Source organism: Mobula birostris, chromosome 5 (assembly GCF_030028105.1).
Source record: "Mobula birostris isolate sMobBir1 chromosome 5, sMobBir1.hap1, whole genome shotgun sequence".
NCBI lineage: Eukaryota > Metazoa > Chordata > Chondrichthyes > Myliobatiformes > Myliobatidae > Mobula > Mobula birostris.
The window spans coordinates 204,578,089-204,594,204 of record NC_092374.1 but is presented as its reverse complement, the minus strand read 5'-3'; the positions used below and the strand labels follow the sequence as shown (position 1 = coordinate 204,594,204).

The following is a 16,116-nucleotide window of genomic DNA, read 5'->3' as shown; positions in this document are numbered from 1 at the left end:
TTCTACTGCCGAAGCCTTCCCCATGAGTGGGTATCGTTGCAAGGCAGCGGAGGTCTGAGATCAGAGTTTTCCTTCTCCTGGATGAGCTGCCAACCCCAGCTGATGAGCCCCAGCCGCCCGAAGTGACCGGTTACGGGGAGAAGGCAGGAGATTGGGGTTGAGGGGGAAAATAAATCAGCCATGTTGGGAACGGTGGAGCAGACTCGATGGGCCAAATGGCCTAATTCTGCTCCTCTGTCTCGTGGTGTTATGGACTTTACTCTAGCATGGTGCCCACTTGCATCCCAGTGGAGATAAGTTCACCCGGGAACTCTAGAGAGCACTTACTGGTGGTGAAGGTCCGCGTGATGGCCGCTCCGAGCTGTTTGTCTTTATGGGCCTGCAGAGTCACTTCATACTCCTGACCTGATGCCAGTCCTGTCTGCTCAAAGGAGGTCTTGGAGCCCCCCAGTTTGTTGATCAGTCTGCCATCCTCTTCCTTCTGTTGAGGGCGATCAAAAGATCCCAATGGTTAGGTGGAGTCAGGGTACTTGGACGCCTCTGTAGGTGGACTTAATGAATCCATGTAGGTCAGTAGCTACAGAGGTCAGGGAGAAGGGCTAACATCCCTCAGCTGACTGGTTGCATCACCGTCTGGTAGGGGGTTGTAAACTCACCCATTTCCATCATAGGCATTAGCCTCACACCAGCAAGGACGTCTTCAAAAGGTGATGCCTCAAAAAGGCAGCAGCCATCACTAAGGACATGTCCCCCTCTCATTGCTACCATCAGAGCAGAGGTACAGGAGCCTGAAGACTCACACTCAACATTTCAGGAACAGCTTTGTCTCCTCCAATGTCAGATTTCTGAATGGTCTAAGAACATGACCTCACTAATTGCTCTCAAGGAATTCATTGTGGACTTCAGGAAGGGGAAGATGAGGGAACACACACCAGTCCTCATCGAGGGGTCAAAAGTTGGAAAGGCTGAACAGTTTCGAGTTCCCGGGTGTCAATGTCTCCGGGTCCAACGTGTTGATGCAATTACAAAGAAGGCACACCAGCATTCGGAGTCTGCGGAGACTCCAGCAAGTTTCTACAGAGGTACTGTGGACTGGTTCCATCACCATCTGGTTTGGAGAGGCCATTGCACAAGCCTTCCCACCATTGAGGGCACCTTCAAAAGGCAGGCTCTCAGGAAGGCGGTGTCAACATTAAGGACCACCATCACCCAGGATGTGCCCTCTTCTCATTCCTACCATCAAGGAGGAGGTACAGGAGCCTGAAGACACACAACCATACTTCAGGAACAGCTTCTTCCCCTCCACCATCAGATTTCTGAATGGACTACGAACATTACCTCACTATCTTGTCCCTCTCTTTTTGCACTATATTTAAATTTTATTTGTAATATATAGTTTTTTATTATTTCTCTATTTTGCTCACTTTTCATGCTATTTCTTTCTTGCTTATATTTCTTACTATAATTGATAGTGATTTTTACAAATTGGACTGTACTGCTACTGCAAAACAACAAATTTCTTGACCTATGTCAGATAATAAAGGTTGTTCTGATTCTGATAACAGACACGAGTGCCGGTTTCTTCGTAATCTTTGCTCAAGGTCTGCAGCGACAGTCCGGACGCAGGTTCCAAACCCCTAATCCTAGGGTCATGGCGGTGTGCTTTCGTCCTTCCAAAGGCAATACAGGTGATCTTCAACCCCACAGCTGTGGAGGCCATGTCACCAGGAATATTTAAAGAATTACTGAGGGACGTTGTGAAATTTGTTGTTTTGCGGCAGTGGTACAGAGCAATACATAAACATTTACTGTAAGTTACAGTAAGAAATATTTTTTAAAAATAAGTAGTGCTAAATGAAAGCAATGTGTTTTCAATCAGAAATCTGATGTTGGAGGGGAAGAAAGTGTTCTGGAAATGTTGAGTATGGCCTGCCTGTACCTCCACCCTGGTGGCAGTAATGAGAAAAGGGCATGTTCTGGGTGCTAGGGGTCCTTTTTGAAGAATCGCCTTTTGAAGATGTAGGGGAAGCTCGTGCCTGTGATGGAACTGCTGAGTCTCTCCAGCTTTTCCTGATGCTGTGCAACTGAGGCTCCACAGCAGACAGAGATGCAGCCAGTCAGAATGCTCTCCACCTGCAGAAATGTGCTTGCATCCTGGGTGACATCTCTTTAAACTTCTGATGAAACATAGCCACTGGTTTGCCTTCTTTGTAATTGCATCAATACGCTGGGCCCAGGTCAGATCTCGAGAGTTTGATAGGTTCTTGATTAGTTCCTGAAAGTGTACGGGGAAGGGGGAAGGGAGGAGAATTGGACTGAGAGGGAAAATAAATCAGCAATGGTTGAATGACAGAGCAGACTCCATGGGTTAGTTATGCCCCTATGTCTTATAACCTCCGTGACCTGCCCTCCCCTCACTCCTCACCAAGGGTCGGAAGGTGATCACCCAGGCATCCACGTTATCCTTAGGCAGGTCCCACTCCACTGTAGCTTTGGTTTCCAGAATCTTCTTCATTCGGAGGCGGAGGGCCACGGGGATCTCTGCAGACAAGCAGGGGACAAACACAGTCAGCGCTGCAGCCGGCCAAGAGAGTGCCAAGTTCAAGTTTTGTCATCTGAGAGTACAAATATACAAACAAACAACTTTCCTCTGGGCCTCGGTGCTCATACACAGCACATAAAACAAAATATTACCACAAGTAAGTTAATAAAATATCATTCAAAATGCAGCACAGGCAAATGGTAAACAGCTCCCCGTCCTAGTGATGAGACCTCGGTGATGGTAGGATAATCATCAGCCTGGGGAGGAAGCTGTCACCCAGTCTGACAGTCCTAGTTCTGATGCTACTGTACCTCCTTCCTGACGGTAGTGGGTCAGAGAGACTGTGGGACGGGTGGTGGGTCAGAGAGATTGTGTGACGGGTGGTGGGTCACAGAGACTGTGGGACGGGTGGTGGGTCAGAGAGACTGTGGGACGGGTGGTGGGGATCATCAACAATACTTCGAACCCTTTGCCTGCAATGCAGCTGGTAGATGTCACAAGTAGGGGAAGAAAGACCCCAGTGATATTCTCAACAGTTAATCTGTAGGGTCTTGTGATCCAATACCTTGCAAATTCCACACAATGACACAGCCTGACAGGACACTCTCAACAGTGGTTCCTGCAGGAAGTTGTGAGAATAAGGGACCCCATTCACTCCTCTTGGCCTCAATCGATCTGCACCAGGAGACCTGCCTGGCCAAATCCAATGTTCATCTGTGTGTCTGAATATTTCAATGTAAATGTGACAAATAAAGCTAATCTTTACCATCCCGCCTCTCCCAAAGGTGAGCTGTTAGCTTGGTCTGAGTGACCTCAGCGTAGGTTAACGGCTAAAAGAACCAAAGGGGGGAGGTGCACCTGGGAGGGGGAATAAGTTGTAGAGCTACAGGGAAGTAAGGAGAAGCCACATGGGAGTCAGCATGGATCCAGTGGGCAGAATGGCCTCCTAGAGATAGAAGGTAAAGATTACACACAGGAACTCTGGAGCCTTGAGGTGGTACCTTCCCCTTCACCTGGTCTCACCTATCACTTCAAAGTAAATTTAATATCAAAGTACATATACGTTACCACATACAACCACGAGATTTCTTGTGGGCATACACAGTGAATCCAAGAAACACAATAAAATTATTGAAAGGCGAGGGTGGGTGGAGGAGAGGGAATGAAGTCGGAAGCTGGGAGGAGTTAGGTGGAAAAGATAAAGGGTGACGCACACAAAATGCGGGAAGAACTCAGCAGGTCAGGTAGCACCCATGGAGAGGAATAAACTGTTGATGTTTCCAGCCAAGAACTTCATTGAGACTAGAAAAATCCTACAAAAGGAGGTAGATTCGACCCAGACCATCACAGGTAAAGCCCTCGCAAGCACTGAGCACGTCTACAGGAAACACTGTCACAGGAAAGCAGCATCCATCATCAGGGACCCCGACCAGCCAGGGCACGCGCAGTGCTCACCGCTGCCATGCCTCAGGACCCACACCTCCAGGTTCACCCCTCAACCATCAGGGACCCCGACCAGCCAGGGCACGCGCAGTGCTCACCGCTGCCATGCCTCAGGACCCACACCTCCAGGTTCACCCCTCAACCATCAGGCTTCCAAACACAACAGAATGACTTCACTTGTCCCATCATCGAAATGTTCTCACAACCTGTGGGCTCACAGGGTCTCTTCAGCTCATCTTCTTGATATTTATTGCTTATTTATTTATTATTGTCTCTTCTTTGAGTATTCACTTGGAGTACTGTGTCCAGTTCTGGTCACCTCACTATAGGAAGGATGTGGAAGCATTGGAAAGGGTACAGAGGAGATTTACCAGGATGCTGCCTGGTTTAGAGAGTATGCATTATGATCAGAGATTAAGGGAGCTAGGGCTTTACTCTTTGGACAGAAGGAGGATGAGAGGAGACATGATAGAGCTGTACAAGATAATAAGAGGAATAGATAGAGTGGATAGCCAGCGCCTCTTCCCCAGGGCACCACTGCTCAATACAAGAGGACATGGCTTTAAGGTAAGGGGGTGGGAAGTTCAAGGGGGATATTAGAGGAAGTTTTTTACTCAGAGAGTGGTTGGTGTGTGGAATGCACTGCCTGAGTCAGTGGTGGAGGCAGATACACTAGTGAAGTTTAAGAGACTACTGGACAGGTATATGGAGGAATTTAAGGTGGGGGCTTATATGGGAGGCAGGGTTTGAGGGTCAGCACAACATTGTGGGCCCAAGGGCCTGTACTGTGCTGTACTATTCTATGTTCTATATTTGCACAGTTTGTTGTCTTCTGCATTCTGGTTGAACACACTAACTGAGTGGTCTTTCATTGATTCTGTTAATAGTTATTATTCTGTAGATTTGTGAGTATGCCCGCAAGAAAATGAATCTGGGGGTTGTGTATGGTGAGATACTCTATCTGAACTTTGACAATAAATTGACTTTGAACTTTGAAAAGATGGGGGGCAGAGGGCAGAATGGGAAGGCGGGAAGAGGGGAGGAGTGGAAGCTGGCGAGCAACAGGGAAGTTGGGTGAATGGGTGGGGCGGGGGAAATGAAGCGAGAAGCTGTGAGGGAAAGGGGTAAAGGAATTGCGGGCTGAAGAAGAGGGAAAATACTTTGAGAAGCAATGCTTAAGAGTCTGATTATCTTAAACACAAGAGACCCTTCATCGGGACTGGAAAGGTTAGGACGGAGGAAGCGAGAAGCATGGCGCCAGTCGGCCCCAGCCACGTCCCGCCTTCAATCCTGGGGCGGGAAGTCAGCGCTTCACCCAGACGCAGCCTTACCCACGGAGCAGTCCTCGCCGGTGAAACCGTCCTTGCAGGCGCATTTCCCGCTCACACAGCGGCCGCGGCTGCTGCACTGGTTTGGGCAGGCCTTGCCGCCGCAGCGGGGCCCCGAGTACCCTGGCTGGCAGACGCACTTGCCGCCGATGCACTCGCCGTGGCCTTTGCAGTCGTCCGGGCACGGCTTCTTCTCCTCTTCTGTGCAGCCGTAGCCGGTGTAGCCGGGGAAGCAGACGCAGCGGTCGTCGATGCAGCGGCCCTGGTCGTTGCAGTCAGCGGGGCAGGCCTCCTGGCTGCAGTCGGGCCCCGTGTAGCCCGAGCGGCAGACGCAGCGCCCGCCCGAGCACTCCCCCCTCGGTGGGCGGCAGCTCGGCGGGCAGGAGGGCTCCGAGCAGGTGGGGCCGCGCCAGCCCTCCTCGCAGACGCAGGTGCAGCCGGAGGGGCTGAGGGTCCCGTGAGCGCCACAGTCCGGCGCTGATCCCGAACCTAGGAAAGAGGTGGAAGGCACGGTTAGGAGGGGAGAGGGGTCTGAGGCAGCCCACACCCTCACCCGCGTCCACGCTTCCCCACCCCGTAACCGTCCCTTTCCTCCAAATTACACAACCTGAACCACTGCCCTCACTCCTCATCCCTCTATTCTCTCTCCCGACACTGCCCCACGCTATTGCCCTCTGCACCGTCCTCTCCCTCACGCCGCTCACTCTGCACCCCCACTATTCCTCTCCTCCTCCTTCCCGTGCCCTACTCCTCTCCCTTGCACCCTGTCTCTGACACAACTCATCTGTACCTCCCGATTTGTCCTCACCCTCTTCCCTCTTCAGCTCCTCATCTCACACACACACACACACACACACACAGTCTTCTCTTCTCTCTCTTCGGTTGTCCATTGAAATCCGATGACGACGTTCACTCATTTCACGGTGAGATCTTTGATGACTATACAGTCCTGTCCTGGACCCACAAGCTCTAATGCAGGTGGGACATGTATATGTGGTGGTAGTGGTGGTAACCATGGCTGCATTTCTGCTGGCTCTCTTCTGCTGTCTTCTGGTTGTTCTTTCCATCTCCAGAATACGAACCCTGTCCCTCCACAGCTGTCACCAAGTGGTACAGTCAGCAGCAACATCCTCCAGGTCCTCGGGTCTAATCTTTCACTTCCTTAAAACATTCTTCATCTGATCCTTATAGCGCTTCTTCGGCCCTCCAGCTGAGCATCGACCATGATGTAGCTGGCTGTATAGCAGTCTGCGGGGTAGCCGACATGGGGGCATCCTTATCACGTGCCCCAGCCACTGCAGCTGACGCTGGGTGATCACGGCCTCAATACTCCTGCAGTTGGTCTTTACAAGTATTTCAGTGTGAGGCACCCGCTCACACCAGGTAATTCCCAGGATGCGCTGGAGACAGCTTATGTGGAAGTGCTCCAAGGACTTGATGTGACGGCTGTAGGTTACCCAAGCTTCACAGCTATAAAGCAGGGTGGTGACACAGACCGCTTGGTATACGGCGACCTTTGTGGAGGGACGAAGGCTCCTGTTCTGAAAGACTCTATGCCGAAGTCTCCCAAAGGCAGCTGATGCCTGTTTAATGCGGCTCTGGATGTCGTTGTCAGTGCCGCTATCTTCAGAGAGAATGCTCCCCAGATATTTGAAAGATGGCAGTGACAGCTTTTCATCACCAACAGTGAAGGCAGGTGATGAAAATCAATCTCTCTATCTCCCCTTCCTCCCTCCCTCCCTCCTACAAGGATGTTTTGAGCGAGCTAGGGTTTTTCTTTTCCCTGTTAAGTGGAACAAGAAATGACCTGACAGAGGTGCACATACAAAATGCTGGAGGAACACAGCAGCATCTAGAAAAGGAGTACAGTGGACTTGTCGGATTGTCTCATCATTGTGGGCTGAGAGGACTGTACTCGGCTGTACTGATCTATGTTCTAATCCTCAATCCAGGGAGTGAAGTTCCCAAAATCCATGGCTCTCATTACCACAGAGAGATTGTCCCTCACTCAGAAGGGTTGAGGTTAACCTCTGACCTTGCAGACAGGCGTATGAAAACAAATCCCATAATGCTGCCTGGAGTAGGTTAACAGGTCACTCAGATGGCCACACGGTAGCGTAGCGGTCAGCACACTGTGTCACAGCACCAGGAACCCGGGTTCAGTTCCCGCTGCTGCCTGTGACCGCGTGCGTTTCTCCCAATGCTCCCGTTTCCTCCCACCATACAGTTGTACGGGTTAGCAGGTAATTGCTCACATGGGTGTAATTGGATGTCGTGGGACGACCTGAAACTGAGCTGTATCTCTGAATAAATTTAAATTAATTAACATCATGAGCTGAGGGGCCTATATTGTGCAGTAAGCTCTTCCAGTGTGCCCCCCCGCCCCACCCAGTCTCCTCATGTTCCCCCCCTCGCTCCACCCAGTCTCATGTTCCCCCCCTCGCCCCACCCAGTCTCCTCACATTCCCCCCACCTGCCCCACCCAGTCTCGCCCCGTGTTAGAGAGGTCTGTAATGTTCTTGTGTTCCTCCCTGCCCCACCCAGTCTCACCCGTGTTAGGGAGGTCTGTAATGTTCTTGTGTTCCTCCCTGCCCCACCCAGTCTCGCCCATGTTAGGGAGGTCTGTAATGTTCTTGTGTTCCTCCCTGCCCCACCCAGTCTCACCCGTGTTAGGGAGGTCTGTAATGTTCTTGTGTTCCTCCCTGCCCCATCCAGTCTCGCCCCATGTTAGGGAGGTCTGTAATGTTCTCGTGTTCCTCCCCGCCCCACCCAGTCTCGCCCTGTGTTAGACAGAGCTGTAATATTCTCGTCTGTCCCCCACCCCGTCTTGCCCGTGTTAGACAGGACTGTAATATTCTTGTGTGTCCCTCATCCAGTCTCGCCCATGTTAGACAGGGCTGTAATGTTCTCGTGTTCCTCACCGCCCCATCCAATCTTGCCCAGTGTTAGGGCTGTAATATTCTGGTGCGTCCCCCATCCAGTCTCACCACCTGTTAGACAGGGCTGTAATATTCGCGTATTCCTCCCTGTCCCGCCCATTCTCGCCCCGAGTTAGACAGGGCTGTAATATTCTCGTATTCCTCCCCATCCCGCCCAGTCTCACCACATGTTAGACAGGGCTGTAATATTCTCGTATTCCTCCCCGTCCCACCCAGTCTCGCCCCGAGTTAGACAGGGCTGTAATGTTCTCATGTATCCCCGACCCCACCCAGTCTCGCCCCGTGTTAGAGAGGCCTGTGATGTTCTCATGTGTCCCCCACCCTTGCCCCACCCAGTCTCGCCCTGTGTTAGACAGGGCTGTGATGTTCTCATGTGTCCCCGACCCGCCCAGTCTCGCCCCGTGTTAGAGAGGGCTGTGATGTTCTCGTGTGTCCCCCACCCTTGCCCCACCCAGTCTCGCCCGTGTTAGAGAGGGCTGTAATGTTCTCATGTGTCCCCGACCCGCCCAGTCTCGCCCGTGTTAGACAGGGCTGAAATATTCTCGTCTGTCCCCTATCCAGTATCGCCCGTGTTAGACAGGGCTGTAATATTCTCGTGTTCCTCCCTACCCCAATCAGTCTCGCCCGTGTTAGACAGGGCTGTGATGTTCTCATGTGTCCCCGACCCACCCAGTCTCGCCCGTGTTAGACAGAGCTGTAATATTCTCGTCTGTCCCCCGCCCAGTCTCGCCCGTGTTAGACGGGGCTCTGGTGTCCCCACTCCGGGAGCTGTTCCACCGGCCGGCGCAGCCACCCAGCTCACTCACCGCAACACTGGCTGTTGGAACACTGCTTGCGCAGGTTGGCGACCTCCTTCTCCAGAGCCTGCAGGCGCCGCTGCAGGGCCGACACATCTCCGCAGCCGCAGGCCTGTGGCGGGATGTTGATCCTGTGGGTGAAGACCACCGGCTTGCTGTGATCCAGGACGTGCTCGAACTGCTTGTCGCCCGGCGCCTCGTCTCGGGCCTCGAAGACCCGCGCCCGGGGCCTGGAGACGTCGACCGCGCAGGAGCGGCAGCCCGGCAACTGGATGGTGTAGACGTGGTCGAAGGTGGTGGTGGCGTTGGCCAGCACGTCCCGCCGCTGGCGGATGGTGGTCCGGAAGAGGCCGCAATCGCCCACGTCCAGGGTGGAGGCGGCCAGCATCAGGAGCAGGATGCGCAAGGCGGGCTCCATCTCCGTAGCTTCAGGAAAGGCAGGAATGTCCAGGCTTCAGCCGGCGGGCAAGGGGAGCTTGCAGCCCAACAGCCTCGCACCGCAACTGCACCACGCTTCCTACAGGATGGAAAGATAGTGTTTAGTGCGAGCGGCTGTGGGAACAGCTTCTCGCCTCCAGACCAGGAGGCTGAGGGTCCGAATCCCGACATCTACACTCCTACGCGAGGGGAACTCCCTGGTAGTGCCATACTACCGTAGATCACTGCCTCGGAGTTCAATTCCGGTGTACTCCGTGAGAAAGTTGGTACGCTCTTCACGCAAACACGAGGAATTCTGCAGATGCTGGAAATTCAAGCAACACACGTTAAAGTTGCTGGTGAACGCAGCAGGCCAGGCAGCATCTCTAGGAAGAGGTACAGTCGACGTTTCGGGCCGAGACCCTATGTCAGGACACCTTCGTCAGGGCCTCGGCTCGAAACGTCGACTGTACCTCTTCCTAGGGAAGCTGCCTGGCCTGCTGCGTTCACCAGCAACTTTGATGTGTGTTCTTCCTGTGTGCGTCCCACAGAAACAGTCAGTAGCTTAACTGGTCAATTTTAAATTGTCCCGTGATTAGGCTCAGGTTAATTTGTTGAGTTGCTGGATGGTGCGGCTCAGTGGGCCAGTGCCCCAACGCCCCCCCCCAGCCCTCTCAACAATGCACCCTCCCCCCGTGAAACCCTCACAACAATGCACCCTCCCCCCCCGTGAAACCCTCACAACAACGCACCCTTCCCCTGTGAAACCCTCACAACTATTCACCCTCTCCTGTGAAACACTCACAACAACGCACCCTCCCCCATGAAACCCTCACAACAACGCACCCTCCCCCCGTGAAACCCTCACAACAATTTACCCTCCCCCCGTGAAACCCTCACAACAACGCACCCTCCCCCCCCCCCCCCCGGTGAAACCCTCACAACAATGCACCCTCCCCCTGTGAAACCCTCACAACAATTTACCCTCCCCCCGTGAAACCCTCACAACAACGCACCCTCCCCCGTGAAACCCTGACAACAATTCACCCTCCCTCTGTGAAACTCTCACAACAACGCACCCTCCCCCCGTGAAACCCTCACAACTATTCACCCTCCCCGTGAAACCCTCACAACAATTCACCCTCCCCCCTGTGAAACCCTCACAACAATTCACCCTCCCCCCTTTGAAACCCTCACAACAACGCACCCACCCCCTGTGAAACCCTCACAACAACTCACCCTCCTCCTGTGAAAACCCTCACGACAATGCACCCTTCCCCTGTGAAACCCTCACTACAATGCAGTGATGGTGGCTGCCAGCCTATCTTTTGGTGTTGTCGTTACTGGAGTGTGTCCTGAAGCACACTGGAGGTGTGGCATCCATGCCCGTGGTTCAAATCCCACCCACTGTCACTAAGGAGTCTCTCTATTCTCCCTGTGACCATGCGGATTTCCTCCCTGCGCACCAGTTTCATCCCACAGTCCAAAGACGTACTGCTGAGTGGCTTAATTGGGCCCAAAAGGGCCTGTTAACACAGCAACGCATGCAAAATGCTGGCGGAATTCAGCAAGTCAGGCAGTATCTATGGAAATAAATAAATGGTCGACACTTCAGACCGAGACCTTCCATCAGGACTGGAAAGGAAGGGGGAAGACAGCAGAATTTATAAGGGTGTTGGGGGGGGGGGGGGAAGGAGGACGGGTGAAGCCAGGTGGGTGGGAAAGAAAAGGGCTGGAGAAGGAATCTGATAGGAGAGGAGAGTGGTCCACAGGAGGAAGGGAACAAGATGGAGGTGATAGAGTGGTGAGAAGGCATAACAGAACAGAGAGGGGAATAGAGGGAGGGGGGAGGGAAAAAAGGTCTATTCCTCTGCTGTTATCTCCAAATAAATGTGCTGTTAAAAAATAACCTTTAACCTACTCTCAGATAAGTCTAACCTTTCCCTCTTCTACGGACTTCCATTTTTCTATTATCTGTGTGCCTGAGAGTTTCTGAAATATCTCTTATGCATGTCCCTTAGCATGTTCAAAGCCCCAGTTGTGAATTCTGTCTATTCGATTTCTCTGACTTGCATCCTGCCCTCCTCCTATCCAATCCTGCTTCACCTTTTGTTGGAACATTGTATGTTAAACCATGTTCGAAATTACCAGCAGAAATTGGAGGGTAACTGTGAGGCAGTTATGAACCCTGAACCATCAGGCTCTTGAAACATTGGAGAGAACATCACTCAACTTCACTCACCCCAACAATCAGCTGTTTCCACAACCTACGGACTCTTCATCTCATGTTCTTGATATTTATTGTTTGTCTATTATTGCTGTTATTTTATTTGGACCTCTTTTGGGGCAGGCGTGACCTGTACAAAAAGGATGGGTTGCACTTGAATCCGAGGGGGACCAATATCCTGGTGGGGAGGTTTGCTAAGGCTATTGGGGAGAGTTTAAACTAGGATTGCTGGGGAGTGAGGACTGAACTGAAGAGACGGAGGAAGGGGCAGTTGGCTCACGTTTGGAGAAAGCTTGGAGACAGTGTGAGAGGGAGGATAGGCAGGTGATAGAGAAGGGATTTGCTTAGATCAATGGTTTGAGATGTGTCTATTTTAATGCAAGAAGCATCATGAACAGAGCGGATGAGTTTCGAGCGTGGATCAGTACTTGGAGCTATGATGTGGCCATTACAGAGAATTCGATGGCTCAGGGGCAGGAATGGTTACTTAGAGTGCCAGGGTTTAGATGTTTCAGAAAGGACCGGAAGGGAGGCAGAAGGGGTGGGGGTGTGGCACTGTTGATCAGAGATAGTGTCACGGCTGCAGAAAAGGAGGAAGGCATGGAGGGATTGTCTACGGAGTCTCTGTGGGTAGAGGTTAGAAACAGGAAGGGGTCAATAACTTTACTGGGTGTTTTTTATAGATCGCCCAATAGTAACAGGGACATTGAGGAACAGATAGGGAGACAGATTCTGGAAAGGTGTAATAATAACAGAGTTGTTGTGGGAGATTTTAATTTCCTGAATATTGATTGGCATTTCCCTAGAGCAAGGGGTCTAGATGGGGTGGAATTTGTTGGGTGTGTTCAAGAAGGTTTCCTGACTCTATGTAGATAAGCCAACAAGAAGAGAGACTGTACTTGACCTCGTGTTGGAAAATGAACCCGGTCCGGTGTCAGGTCTCTCAGTAGGAGAGCATTTTGGAGATAGTGATCACAATTCTATCTCCTTTATCATAGCACTGGAGAGGGATAGGAGCAGACAAGTTAAGAAGGCATGTGGTGTATTTTCATCAACCACGAGATTGAGTTTCAGAGCCAAGAGGTAATGTTGCAGCTATATAGGACACTGGTCAGACCCTACTTGGAGTACTGTGCTCAATTCTGATTGCAGAAACCACAGAAAGGGTGCAGAGGAGATATACAAGGATGTTGCCTGGATTGAGGAGTATGCCTTATGAGAATAGGTTGAGTGAACTCAGCCTTTTCTCCTTCGAGCGATGGAGGATGAGAGGTGACCTGATAGAGGTGTATAAGATGAGAGGCATTGATCGTGTGGATAGTCAGAGGCTTTTTCCCAGGGCTGAAATGACTGTTACGAGAGGACACAGTTTTAAGGTGCTTGGAAGTAAGCACAGAGGAGATGTCAGCGGTAAGTTTTTTTATGCAGAGCATGGTGAGTCATGGAATGGGCTGCTGGCAACGGTGGTGGAGGCAGATGTGATTGGATCTTTTAAGAGACTCTTTGATAGGTAGATGAAGCTTAGAAAAATAGAGGGCTAGGTAATTTCTAAAGGAAGTACATGCTCGGCACAACATTGTGGGCCAAAAGGCCTGTATTGGCTGTGGTGTTCTATGTTTCTTTATTATTTGTTTTCTTTTGCAGGTTGGTTGTTTGTCCATCCTGTTGGATACAGTCTTTTATTGATTCTATTGTGTTTCTTCAATTTACTGTGATGCCCACAAGAAAATGAATGTCAGGGTTGTATATGGTGATATACAGTATACTTTGATTATAAATTTACTTCGAACTTTGAGGTGCCTATTTCTTTCTGCAGTACATCAGCAGGAGAAAGGTTTCATGAATTGAGTTGCTTGAGCTGAAATCTTCTAAAGCTACCCCAATTGTCTAGAAATCCTACACACACACACTTTCACTTTCTCTCTCTCACACTCACTCTATCTCTCTCTCACTGTCACTCTATCTCTCTCTCACTTTCTATCTCTCTCTCTCTCTCTCACACACACACACACACACACACACACACACACACACACACTCCTGATTCATTCAGCTTGCTGAAATATTAAACTGCTTGTTTAAACAGGAGCTGAGTGCAGATCTGGTGAATTCACACCTGGGTGCAACTCTGCCTTCACCGGACTGACCTTTTGATTCAAGGGGTCCTTTATGCCCACTCAGAAAGAGAAAGAGGTCCCATTGAACCCAAAGGACAAGGGCTCGATTGAAGCCCGCGGTGTTTTACAAGGGTGATGTTGCTGGCTGGGATTACATGTGAAAACCTAACATTACGGAGAAAGTGCCTTGGCAGCTGAAGACACAAAGATCGCAGTCTCTTTACTGATAGATTCTTGGGAGCCCACCCTTTAAATAAATAGGTGTAAGTCCAGAGGAATGAGGCAGTCTTTATCCTGGGCCAACAACTTCATATTTTACATAGGAGACATTCTACTAATGTTATGGTCTTCAGTTGCACCCAAAATGTTTACTGGGACCTCTAATTGGGAATGCACCTTTCCTGTATGTTCCTGGTCGCAACATCTCTCCAGATCTATTCTGGCCCTAACATATTGATGCAGTCATGAAGAAGGCACGCCAGCAACTCTATTTCATTAGGACTTTGAGAAGATTTGGTGTGTCACTAACTCCCTGGAAAATTTCGATATGTGCACTGTGGACAGCATTCTGATTGGTTGCACCACCGTCTAGTGTGGAGGCACCAGTGCATGGTGTTCACCGGTACACGGTTTCTGGGTTTCCCATTGATCTTTCAAGCAAGTGATGAAGCTGAGTCCCTGGCCCCTACCAACCAGTACTGCTCACAGGTCTGAAGGATCGCCAATCTGTTCCCAAATCAGAGCAGGTGCTCTCCAAAACTGGATATCTCAAGCAAGGTCTGAGCCTCATGCCGCGGGCTAGCCTGTTACAGCAGCCCAGGTGGGGCGATGCCAGAGGAGGTGTAGCGTGGCATCCATGCTGGTTCAGGGGTTGGCTCTCCCTCCTGTCGGTGATGCTTTCTGGTGTTCGCTCGGTGGAAGTCAAGCTGGTTTGTGTGCGCACATGTTCATCTGTGGATTGCTGAGAGCTGCTTGTTCCTGTTGATAACATCCGAGCACCGTCACTTTACAGGACATGTCACTCAGGAACTTGTGTTATATGTATGTTGTTTGTGTGACTATGGTTACTTGCTGTCTTATGCCATAGGAGGGGTGATTGATAAGTTTGTGGCCTTCGGTAGAAGGAGTCAATTTTAGAAATCCTAGCACATTTATTTTTCAACATAGTCTCCTCCTACATTTACACACTTAGTCCAGTGGTCGTGGAGCATACGGATCCCTTCTTTGTAGAAGTCGGCGTCTTGGACCTCCAGAAATGGTCGACAGCAGAGGTGATGGATAAGTTCGTGGCCTAAGGTAGAAGGAGATGAGTTATACAGCTCTCGTTATATGCACGGGCAGTTCAACTCTTTGAGTGAAAATGCAGAAAGTTTGAAGTTAACTCATGTCACCCCGCTGTGGACCACTTCTGGAGGTCCAAGACGCTGACTTCTACAAAGAAGGGATCCGTGTGCTCCACGACCGCTGGACTAAGCATGTAAGTGTAGGAAAAATAAATGTGCTAGGTTTTCTAAAATCGACTCCTTCTACCTTAGGCCATGAACTTATCAATTATCCCTTGTATGTGCCTTGTGCTGTGAGTGATGTTGTAATGTGTTTCGCTCCCTGGTCCTGGAGGAACACTGTTTATTTCGCTGTACTCATGCATAGTCCATACGACCATATAGGAGCAATATTAGGCCATTTGGCCCATCAATTCTGCTGTGCCATTTCACCATGGCTGATCGATTTCCCTCTCAGCCCCAATCTCCCTGCCCTCTCCCTGTATCTCTTTGTGCCCTGTCTAATGAAGAATCTATCAACCTCTGCCATAAATATACCCAATGACTTGGCCTGCACAGCCACCTGTGGCAACGAATTCCACAGATTCACCACTCTCTGGCTAAAGAAATTCCTCCTCATCTCTGTTCTAAGTGGACTTCTAATCTGAGGCTATGTTATCTCGTCTTAGACTCCCCCACCACAGGGAACATCCTCTCCACATCTACTCTATTATTTGATAGGTTCAAATGAGATCCCCCTCATTCTTCTGAACTCCAGTGAGTACAGAACCATCAAGTGCTTTTCATCTGATAAGCCTTACAATCCTCTGTGAACCGCTTTGAACCCTTTCCAATGTCAGCAAATCCTCTTAAATAAGGGGTCCACAACTGCTCACAATACTCCAAATGAGGTCTCACCTGTGCCTTATAAAGCCTTAACATTACATCCTTGCTTTTATATTTGAGTCCTCTTGAAATGAATGCTATCATCGCATTTGCCTTCCTCACCACAGACTCAACCTGCAAATTAACTTTGAAGGAATC

At 50.6% G+C, this 16,116-nt stretch overlaps 1 protein-coding gene across 8 annotated transcripts in view; it reads right to left on the bottom strand.

The window, feature by feature from the left end:
* LOC140198299 (tenascin-X-like) overlaps nucleotides 1-16,116 on the bottom strand; it is a 225,612-nt gene that overhangs the window by 148,191 nt on the left and 61,305 nt on the right. For all 8 annotated transcript variants that reach the window (XM_072259364.1, XM_072259369.1, XM_072259366.1 and 5 more), the window contains exons 2-5: nucleotides 9,059-9,566; nucleotides 5,317-5,802; nucleotides 2,426-2,541; nucleotides 328-481 (exon numbers count right to left, since the gene is read on the bottom strand). In XM_072259364.1, coding sequence (XP_072115465.1) covers nucleotides 328-481; nucleotides 2,426-2,541; nucleotides 5,317-5,802; nucleotides 9,059-9,467 — 1,165 coding nt within the window. In that variant the 5' untranslated portion in view covers nucleotides 9,468-9,566. The remainder of the gene's footprint in view (nucleotides 1-327; nucleotides 482-2,425; nucleotides 2,542-5,316; nucleotides 5,803-9,058; nucleotides 9,567-16,116) is intronic.